The sequence below is a fragment of the Micropterus dolomieu genome, linkage group LG19 (genome assembly GCF_021292245.1).
Source record: "Micropterus dolomieu isolate WLL.071019.BEF.003 ecotype Adirondacks linkage group LG19, ASM2129224v1, whole genome shotgun sequence".
In the NCBI taxonomy this organism is placed as follows: Eukaryota; Metazoa; Chordata; class Actinopteri; order Centrarchiformes; family Centrarchidae; genus Micropterus; species Micropterus dolomieu.
This window is the reverse complement of record NC_060168.1, coordinates 29,891,420-29,902,618: the sequence shown is the minus strand read 5'-3', so window position 1 is coordinate 29,902,618 and position 11,199 is coordinate 29,891,420. Positions and strand designations below refer to the sequence as shown.

Sequence of the window (11,199 nt, the reverse complement as noted above, 5' to 3'; positions counted from 1 at the left end):
TGACCTGCCGTTCTAAGAGGTCTATGAAGTCACCCACAATGCAAAAACATCTTCCAGTCACTGATTTAAAAAATAAAAGCTGATGTACAGTATGTTGGGTGAAACAATAGTGAAGAAAAATAAATGTGTTTAAGTAAAAAAAAAACATGGTTGATCAACAGAAAATTCATCTGCAGTTATTTAGATAATCAATTACAAAATAGCCAGCTTCTCGAATGTGAAGAATTGCTCATTTTCTCTCATATATGATACAAATATATGAAACAAACTGTGAATAGATTTAGATTTTAGATGAATGGTTGGATAGATCAACCTCCACCTTCAGCTCTGGGAGATTCTAAAGGGCAAATGTTTTACTTTATGATTTTTTAATACACAAAACTATTACCAGTAGGTAGGTGATTGGTAGATCAATCAGTACAGAAAATGACAGTTGGTTGGAGCCCTAAGAAAAACTGTTGTCAACCATAAAGTACGACAGAAAAGCCATGTAAGGCATGCCAGCTATCTAAGAGTCAAGTTTTTGCTCAAAGATTCAAGCTTGTTGGGTATGGCGAGGTGGAGAGTTCACCAACCCCAGATAATTTAAATTAATATTTTTTCCTTATATGTAGGACATATAAGACAGATTAACACCTTCAGCTAATTATTCAAGATTGTAATTTTTGACATCTCCATTTCTTTCGGATTGTTGGTTGGTTCTAAATGGTGGTAGCAGAGATGCAAAGTCAGTAGCTAACGCTTGCGAATCCATGCTTTTATTTTGAAGTCGTAATCAAAACCCTGGCATTTGTCTTGCTCGCTGACTTGACACTCCTCTCTGCAGAGCTGCTGTACCAACAACCATCCAACCAGAGTTTGTTTAGGGATCAAATTCAGTCAACTTTCCCACTTTCCATTACACAGAGACAGCATGCATAGCTGCACATATAGTTAGTTAAGTCCCTGAAGTTCCCATACAATGTTTAGTAATGGCTGTAGTGACATCTGGTGTCCTTGTTTCTTTTTTGTATTCTAAAAATTCTGATTAATTTCAATTCTGTCGATATTCCATTTCTCCAACACCACAGGTTACCACAATTCAAAAGATGCTCACTTCACTGTTCTGGTTAAAAAGCTTTAATGGCACAGACGAGACATATTAATGGGAAATGTGTACTTGCAGCAAGGAAAGACTCACTCAATGCATGTACTCAGTCTGGAAAATTCCTGACAATAAATTTAATGTATGATTTGATTCTCTATGTTGAAATAACTTTTATTATAATTATTTCAGCAAACAAAATATGTATATATATAAAAAAGGAATTTGGGTGTGATGCCATTCAATTCTTGTTGGAACTTAAAAAGAAGGGGGAAAAACACAAACAAAACTATTTAACCAGGTCTTCTTGGAAAAACAAAATTGCTAATAAAAAAATATATTTACAAAAAAGTGGAATTTTCAAAACAAGAACGGAGTCTCTCACTGCGAACATTTGACAACTCCCCTACTGTATCTGAAGTTTAAAGAAAGAGAAGTTACTGAATGTCTGTAAAGCTGAGGTGTTGAACAGCAGAACCTTATTTATTGTAACTGAAACAATATCATGGATGAATGAATGAAACAGATCTTTTTGAAATCTCGACAAACATGGAAGCACCTTTTACCCGCCAAATTCCTATCCACTACTCAAACAGCATGACACCAACTCCTACAGATTTATAAATAGCATATTTGTAAAGCAAACAATGTTGCTTTGTAAAATACACATAAAATCATTTATTTGTTGGACAAACTGACAACAGTTTCTCAGACTTACGGGTTAAGCTAACTGAGGTTCTACTGTGCAAACACCTAAACTGACATTAGTTGATAATATTCAGCTGTACAGCTTTAATGTAAAAAAACAAACTTAAAGCTCCTGTACACATTTTCAAAAAACTTGCAGCTGGTGTTATTGAGATCATTAACATGTATACCAAAACCACGACCCCCCTAGTGATGACAAAAAGCAAATAAAATGGGCAGGGCAGTGTCCAGAGTGAGGAGAGCAGGTACTGTGTGAGAACATCCAATCTCAGTTTGGGAACAACACCTCAAGGCTTCCAGAGTTTCAGCAGACCATCCTCACTGTAGGTGCTGATGAGGTTCTGGTGGGGGTGGTGGGCGATGCCGATTACATCCTTCTCGTGGACCTGAAGTGGGGAAAAGCAAGATGTGTAAGCAAAATTAAAATTAAGTTACAATATTAACAAAAAAACTGACCCCAGCATACCTCCATTGATCAATCAGAACTCAAGATTGTTCCAAGTAAATTTAATAAAAATGTAATTACTGCCGGGCATCAACACAAAAATAATCTAAGACCCTAACATTCTTCTTGTGAGGATTATTTTTACTTGCTCACCATTTAACCTAAGTAAAGCTTGTGCATTTCTAGCTACACTAATCGCTCAGGAATTCAACCCATGGCAGCGTTAGTTCCTTGCTCTAGAGACAAATAAGCAAACCTTTGTATGCACTGTGTCAATTTAAAGTGTTTGCCAAGTGGTAATATCCTTAAATTGGCTTCATTGAATGGTATTAACATGTGTAATAACATTTCAATGCACAGAGACTTTTTGCTGGTAAGTGGCCATTTGGTGCATTGTAAATACAGTATATTGTATTTTACAGCATCATAAAAGGTTTGATTTTTTTTTTTTACTATACTTATTTATCAAGCCATTTCATAAGAAAAACAAACAAGCATCAACCTCACCTTCAATCAAACCTTTACAGTCAGAACTTTTTGTAGCACAGCAGAGGTGGGAATGAGCTGTGATATTTTTGAACAGTTTGATCTCTTCTTCTGAGTGCAGTAACATACCGTAAGCGTTCTCTCCAGCTTGCCGGTGACGGTGCTGAAGCAGTAGAGTACAAAGTCCTCACCCACGCAGTAGATCCACTCACCGCGGGGCGACAGAGTGCAGCACACAAAGTCTCCACCTTCCCTCTTACCAGAGCTGAAACTCCTCACGATCTGCACAGCCAGAATCACAAGTGCATTCAGGCACACACAAAAGGGCAGGCGGGCGCCGTTTCATAAGCAAACACCTTTAAAAATGTACAGTAATCCATGTTTATTACTCAGTATTTAAGAAAAAACACTGAGCTCAAAATGACAATTTTGTGAACTCAGTGCCGGTGGAACGGAAAGGTATCTCATTATTTTCAAAAATATTGCAGGCAAGAAGCTGTTCTTGCCTGGTGTTCTTGTAATGTATTTAATATTCATTAAGACTGAGATAAGTCATGCTTTTTGAACTTGTAGTGCTTGTTTATCTAATCACCTGCGAAAGCACTGACAAGGAAGGCAACTGTAACCAAGTCGCGGATACAAAAACATCAGCAGCATTTGGTTGAAATAAAATGTTACTATGTGGGAAATTGGAGATATAGATTTTCCTTAATGTCAATTTCAATTCACACTTGATCCAATGCAGAAAATGGTATAGACTGCATGTATGAAAGGAGTTTAAATAACACCTCATAAGCCAATTTCATCAACCTCTCCTCACTTAGAAGTATGCATGGAGTAATACGGTGCCGGTTTCCTGCTGGACTGTTTAGCGCAGTCATATTTTAAACTGACCTGTCCCTGCATATTCATGATGACCACAGTGTTGGAGCGGTTACACACTACAAAGTGCTCTGGGTTCTTAGGCAGCAGGATGACGTTGTTGACTGTGATGTCGGTGCCGGCTGACGTGCCCAGAGGCTTGAAGGTGTTGGAGCACTCAGTTGTCTTCATGTTCCACACCTGAAGCAGGTCGAACACAGTGAGATGAGACAGTCAGACACACACAGAATAACACAGACACAAAGATACCATAGTTGCAAGTTGCTTCTCTCACCTTGACTGTACCGTCCGAGGAAGCACTGATGATGTGGTGGCCGTCTGGAGTGAAGGTGGCCTCGTTCACAAATGAGGCGTGGCCGCGGAACTCCTTAAGGGTTTTACCCGACTTCAGTCCATGGATTCTTAAGCAAATAGAAATAGAAACTTTAATGCATGTTCACAAAATTATCCTAAAAAAAAAAAAAAGGTTGTTTGGTCTTTGTTGTTCCAAACTCCACAAAGTGTGAAAGGTGTTCTGTTTAGATATGAGTTTACCTGATGGTCTGGTCGAAGGAGGCACTGAGGAGCTGGCTGCTGTCTTTACAGAAACTGACGCATGTTACTCCTTTACTGTGGGCACGTTCAAACCTCCTCAGACACTGACCACTCTGGATCTTCCACACCTACACACAGAGGGACTCATTTGTTTTTGCAACATGACACATGCAGGCAACTATCATGAGTACCATGAACATCATACTATCAAATTACAGAAGATTATATTTACTGGAAATAATGATTCCATATTGTAATTTTGACTACATGCATTGCCTTTCGATTCATAGTTCATAGCGCGGTGACCTGGAGAGCAAAACAACAGACCAACATAGCGGCTCACACCGCGACTCCCCCGTTGAGAAGCCGCAAAAGCAGTCAAATTTTATTTGGATCACCTTTCAACTAAAGAAAAAGAAAGATATGAACACAAGTGTTCATAACAAGAGTTGGGCATATCTGATCCATATAACGTTACAGCATCCGCTGCCACATTTCTACCGTTAAAAACCGCCAGGTCCCTGCCGCCGCTCGATTGCGGTAATGTTTACTTTTACCTTCTGGGGAATCCCTCACCTAACACAGCCCAGGCTCGTCTCCTCGATTAGTAAATTCAAAAGCACAACAACCATCCAGCATTTTGGCAACGCAAAAAAAACAGTGCATCACTTGCTTATTGGTTGAAGGCAACGTAAAAAAATGACGTCTTTTTTGCCCTCCAAGGGAGAGTTTTCTTGGAATGTGACGTCATGTGAAAACTATGAATTAAAAACTATATATTATGTTAAACTCTCATAGTTACATGAGATAATCAATAAACAAATAATGTTTTTGTTCAAAAGAAAAGCTGAAGGAATATGTTGGGAATAAGCAGATTCCCAACATATTCCTGCTGGACAGCGCTGTATTTAATTACACCAGAAAAGGTTTTGTTTATCTCTGACTTTAGACACCTCATCAAAAGAAATCCCATGCATTGTGCTTAACACGACAACAATTTTGTTTTCATGTTTTCTCACCAACAATAAACAAACTCCTCATAGGCTGGAGTGTACAATTTTTTTTTTTAAGAAACAGCACTGTAATCCATCTGTGCAAGAGGAAGAACAACCGGCTCAGCAAACTATTTTTATTTTTAGCTGTAATAGTAACAAAAGATGTAAGAGCAATAAAAGAGAAGAGGAATAGAAGGACCGTTTCACCTTGATTTTTCCATCCTGGGCTCCAGTGGCCAACATCTCTGTGTCTCGACTGAAGCACATACACAACACTGCATCGTCCATCATCATGAAGTTATCCTGAGCCTGGTATTTCAGATCCTTAAGGATGCAATGCACACATTTTTTTAAGTCAGCAGAAGGCCTGTATTGTTATATTAAACCAGTAAGAAAATTTGTTTTAAGAGCCGATTTTTTGCATAAGATACCTTTCTGATTTTGCCAGTGGTGAAGTTCCAGACCTCGATGAAGCCATCCACAGAACCAGTGACCAGGTATTGACCATCAGGGGAGAATCTGGAACACTCCACGTGAGATTTCTGTCCAAACTGTGCAGGGATGAAAAACAAGTCATGTAAGAACACTTAAAACATTTAATTAATGAAATTTACCATAACTCTTTGAAGTGTAAAATTAAAATGACAGTATGCTTGGCTGAATGCCACCTGGAACAGTGAAACAGCCCATTACTGTTGCTTTCTACGATCCATACTTTGGGACAGTGTGGGTACCTTGATGTGTCTGGCAAGCTGGGTAGGGAAGCGCTCCTCTTCAACATCTTTAACGGCAGCTTTACCCCTAAACAAGTCGATAGTCATACCAGGAGGCAGGAGGCCCTGATGCTGCTGCCACTTCAGAGACTACGGGAGGAGAATGTAGACAGAGAATAAAATTATCATCAGCTCGTTATGTGATAGAAGCATAACTATGGGAACTATGCAAATTAGTTATTTTAGGGTGAGTCTGTTATTGAGGAATGACACTAATCACACCTGCAGGTTTCTAGATCATTTACCTGTCCCAGCAGAGCCATGAGACGAGAGGGTGGCACCACACTGACCTCCCCGGCCAGGGCCTGGGCGATAGCGGCCCGGCGCTTCTCCTTACTGCTGCCATCTGGATATGCCTGGACAAAAACAAACACAAACATCAGAAACTCCAGTAATCTTTCAGACATTCTCTTAATCCAACATTCAGAATTTCTCCAATCTGAGTTTTGAAGGTAGATTCAGATATATGCAGCGTATTACATTTCCATCATTTGTTCTTGTGAGGATGAAGAATCCTTCTAACATTAATTAGCTAAAAGGAGTCACCCTTAAATAATGCTCAACAGTGAACCTGTGTATCTTATGAAGGGTGTTTGATATTTGGAAGCCGAAAGCAAAATGACCAACCTGACCAACTGATCCTAAAATGATTGGATAGATGGAAATATACCAGAACATAGACTGCATCTTGTTACACATCTGGTTTGGACTCACCTCTCTGGGATCGAAGTAAGAGCGAGCCAGCAGGTTCTCCAGGTGGATGTATCTCTCTGGCTGCGTCTGTTTCAGCATGATCATAGGGTCGGTCTGCCTGAGGAGCGAACGGGCTGCACCCAACTCTCTCAGCTCGATCAGCTCCAACACCACCTGGTCACGAAACAACACAGACAGAACTCAGAGAAAGCGTGACTTCAGGCGTGATCCACCTGGTTCTTTTCAATGAAATATCTGTTGACACTGACTTATCTGAAAATTTATCAACTGAAAGAGGTAGGGATGCACCGAAATGAAAACTCTTGGCCGAATACAACAAAAAGCGAACAAGTACATTCACTTTTTTTTTTACCACTGCATAAATTAAATAGTTAAAATGTGCTTTTTACTCAGTGTTTCCTACAGGATTTGGATAGACTATGGTGGTGGTGGGGGGGCGTCCGAGGCCCGAGATGGTCCGCTAAAGTAAATTACATGCGTCTATTTACTTTTATTGTACAAAAGGTAATGTGTTTTATACTTTCTGTGATATAATCCAATTAATCTTATTTCCATACTGTATAGACATCTTATTTTAAAACGGACGCTGTCACATGTGCATCCTTGTGCTAAATTCATCAAGTCCGACCCAATTTGATAAATAATGTTGTATACAAATACAAGGTAGTTTATTAGTCATTATACAGCACAAGGCTGCATAACGAAAAAAATTTTGTAGTTCCTTCATGCTACACACAAACCATATTAACTTTAGGATAATATTGAAATATGGTAACATAAAATAAAACTGTATACAGTTATTTATATACATATACATCCCAAAAATTGCACAGTGTGTGTGGAAACATGAACATGAAGACTTCACAGCCTCTCTTCAGGTAGAACTCTCATACTGCAACACTTGTCTTTGTAAAGACAACGCTGCAAGCAGCTGCAGGTAGAGCCGTTCAATTTCTGGCTTCCACCAGCCTGCTTGTCTAGGTGGCCTTGGACAAGATACTGAAACCTGAACCTGCTCCTGAAGGCTGTGCAAATGGCGCCATTACAGTCTATTTAACACTAGAGATGATCAGCTAGATGACAAGTATCAGTTCAATGTAGTGTTGGACAATATGACAATTTTAGAATAAGATATCTAAGGCGTCCACAATCATCTTTTAATGCGAATCTTACAGAGTGTGGTATTTAATGTCCTCTTACTTCTTTTTTTCAAACTTATTTGTATTACATTTAACCTCACTGACTAGCGCATTTGAGCTACGTGAATAAACCCATAGGGTGATGTAGCCAACTAGATGGCTATGCTAATTGGATGAATTCATGTGCCTCTTCCCTGGGTGACCACAATTTTTTTTACAAACCTCACCTGTTCATAAAGGTCTATCAGGGTCTTATCTGGCAGCTTGAGGGACTGGATGGCTTGCAGGACTGTATCCCAGTGGCCGCTGTTTATGTCTGCCACAAAGCTCTCTATACTGTCCACAGTGTTCAGAGACACTGTGGTCTCCTCCTGCAGCGTGGCCAGAGTTCGGTGCAGATTATTCTCCTTCAAGTACTGCATAATCAGACGGATCACGCTGCGGAAAACACAAGTCATTTGGATAAACATATGTTGGAAGAGAGGTCAGCTGAAGCAAATTCAATTACAGTGTTGAATAAGGAGTCATAACTAGATGTTGGGGGATCTTTTAATAAGAATAACAATTGACTTTTCAACATTTGTTTTCCTCCTGCCACCTCCAAAGTTAAATAAGTGGTTAGGAACATCCCTGGTGGTAGGAAATAGAGCCCAATCGATAACTCATACAGCCAATATTATTAGCGAATATTGAAGTACAGAAATGCAACTAGGGATTACCGCACACTTTTTAATTGCCATTATAACCGTGTTTGAATACCAGACTCAGAGTAAAAACCTGTCGAGCTTTCACCAAAGTTTGCAACAGTTTCTCAAAAGCAGGCGCGCATGAGCAGCACATAAAGTGGGTTTGTTTGGCTCAATGACAATTCACAGCACTGCGGAGATTTTTCAGCCTGTCAGAAGTCTTGTCACAATTTGGTTTTTATAGAAGAGTGCTGAGGGAAACTTGATGGAAGAAAATTGCCTTATAGTGAATGCAGGGTGAGTTCCCTTTTAGCTTTGGTTTGTCTGTCTGACTTGCTAACAGCTTGTAAATTGAAGCCCTCAGCGTTAGCTACTCTTGTAAAAACACTACACGTTGTTCTGCTGCTGTATTCGTTGTGTGTCTGCAGACTATTCGCTCACAGCACAGTTCAGTCACCCCAACGACATTTGTTGTTGTAAAATCTGACAGTCATCGAATTACTTGGAAAAGTGTTTGAACAGGACAAACGCTGCAGACTCCTGTGCATTTATGTCAGTTGTTCGGCTCATTGCAACTACTATCACTGTCTTCTTCAGACTCATTTGTATTCATGTAATTGTGCATGGGGTCATTGCATTTACTTGTGATGTGATGATATAAAATAATATTTTATTTAATTGTCTGTTATCCTTTTATTTGTGGTTTTAAATATAAAACTTGGTGAAATAGTTTCAGTGTGTGTATCAGCACATTTGAACAATACAGTCATAATACTGATCACCATGATAGTTTTGGTCACTATAATCGTGATATGATATTTTCGTAGCGTTTTATCTCTAAATGCCACAGACTGGTTTGTGGAAATTTAGAAACAGTGCATTGTTTGCACATTTAGTTTGTAATGTGCCGACTCTTTTGATTATAGATTTATGTTTAGACTCTCAAACACTGATTTCAACACCAGTTAAGAAATACCAAACTGCCAGACATCTCACTTAAGAACTATATTAGGAACATTTAGTATGAAAACAAATTTGGTCACTTTAATAATTTGTTTGCTGCTCAACTTTGCTTTAATAATTAAACTTAACATCTCCGGTTGGAGCAGTATCTGTGGCTAACGTTACCGTGTATGGTGGCAAGAGACAGTGTAACATTAGCGTTAGCTAATGCTAACTTATTCAAACTCACATAACTTGGCTTTCTTTAAATTATCGTGGCGACTAAAAATGCAAAGTAATGTGATATTATAAATAACGGAGCAACACGTCAGAGTGATATTACCGTCACTTCGATATTCAAGAGCAAATAACATCCATGGGGTTGAACGTAAGTTAGCTTGTTAGCTTAGCTTAACCCGCTAACGCTAGTGGACTGCAGCAAGGATGAGTCAGGCCTCATTAACAGACACTACGATCAAATGTGGCGTTATTAGCAGGCGATTTTTTTTTATTTAAGGGTAATTAACTGGTCTACTTACTCTGCGGATTCCACCTCCAAAGACATGATTATTTATCTCAAAACAGTAGCCACAAGATACTCTCGAGTCTGCAGCAAGAAACCACACAGTGTATGCTAGAAACACGCAGGACAGAACGACGCAAACACGGAAGTACTGGGAGGAGTCAAGATCTTCAAAATAAAACGTTTATTGAGGTTCAAAATAAGCTGCCCCTGTATGTACACCTCTGAATTTGTGTTTAGGAACAACATGCACAAGGCTCACAACATGAAGGTAAGTTTATATTATATGAACACGAGGTGGATATGATTTAACATGAGGCTATAACGTACAACCAGCCTTACACCCTACGTTCTTTTGAAAACACTGTCAATTGTTGATTTCAGTCTGGGATATGATATTGTTCTCATGTCAAGTAAGTTTCTTTCTACCTAGTAAATATAATTGAATGTGTCTATATTTTCAGTTTAATTAAACTCCACCAATTCATCCATCCACACAAGGGGCGTCACTTTGTGTTAAAAAGTGGTGGGGACATAAAGGCACAGATTAGGGGCATGACGGCACAAGTGTACCACAAAATTTGACGACTGTCAAAAACAAGATGAGAAAATTTCTGACACGATTTTGAATAAATATGAAATGCTGAAATAAATGAGTGGGGCGTCTGGGTGTCCTCCTCCAGAAGATTTTGAGCATTAAACACTTAATTTCCTGTTTTTTGGAGACATTTTCTGCTTTATTTATATAAAGAGAAATTCAGATGCTAGGATAAAATTCATAAATCTAAAAATATTTCAGAATATAATGCAGTAATCAGCTGCTTGTTTTTTGTAGCTTAAGTTACTTTTTTTGGACAATGCTCATTTGTTTCTTCTACATTTAAATTGCATTGCATGTTTTTTATTGTGCAAATAAATCTTTTACAAAGCATTTTCATTTGTTAGTTAAAATTTCTTGGTGCAAGATATTTTCAGAACATTTTTAACAAATGCTTTCAAAAAGTTATGGGGACAAAATCTTTCAAAATGTGGTGGGGACATGTCAGCATCCCCCCCCATTAAGATTACTTTTCTGCTTGAAGTTAGTTGAACATGAAAATATATCAGGATAACTATTTATCAATATTGTTTTCATTGGACTGGTTTTCTTCTTGTCTCATTCTATATGATGTCAAAGCATGTATTGTGATGGGCCTTTTGTGCTAATCTTAATGTGCATCGCCATCCCCACCTCCTTTAATGCCATTACTAGTTTTTCTTCAAGATGACCAACAGAGGGTGCTATCTG

General features: G+C 38.8%; 1 protein-coding gene across 1 annotated transcript; it reads right to left on the bottom strand.

Annotated features, from left to right (window-relative positions):
• Positions 1–1,103: 1,103 nt before the first annotated feature.
• On the bottom strand, positions 1,104–10,071 carry smu1a (SMU1 DNA replication regulator and spliceosomal factor a). The gene is made up of 12 exons (XM_046031231.1): positions 9,928–10,071; positions 7,988–8,198; positions 6,622–6,774; positions 6,153–6,263; positions 5,869–5,997; positions 5,566–5,685; positions 5,342–5,458; positions 4,140–4,267; positions 3,880–4,006; positions 3,618–3,785; positions 2,853–3,005; positions 1,104–2,178 (listed from the first exon to the last, which is right to left on the bottom strand). The coding sequence occupies exons 1-12, from the start codon at positions 9,951–9,953 to the stop codon at positions 2,080–2,082; spliced, it is 1,542 nt and encodes a 513-aa protein (XP_045887187.1). The 5' UTR covers positions 9,954–10,071; the 3' UTR covers positions 1,104–2,079.
• Positions 10,072–11,199: the final 1,128 nt, after the last annotated feature.

What these genes read in the sequence shown, in the direction of transcription:
- smu1a (XM_046031231.1), bottom strand. Translation starts at nt 9,953, where the DNA reads ATGTCTTTGGAGGTGGAATCCGCAGA. An exon ending in CTTACTTCGATCCCAGAGAG is followed by an intron (nt 6,264 to 6,621) that starts GTGAGTCCAAAC and finishes GTTTTTGTCCAG; the next exon opens with GCATATCCAGATGGCAGCAG. An exon ending in TCATGAATATGCAGGGACAG is followed by an intron (nt 3,006 to 3,617) that starts GTCAGTTTAAAA and finishes CTGGCTGTGCAG; the next exon opens with ATCGTGAGGAGTTTCAGCTC.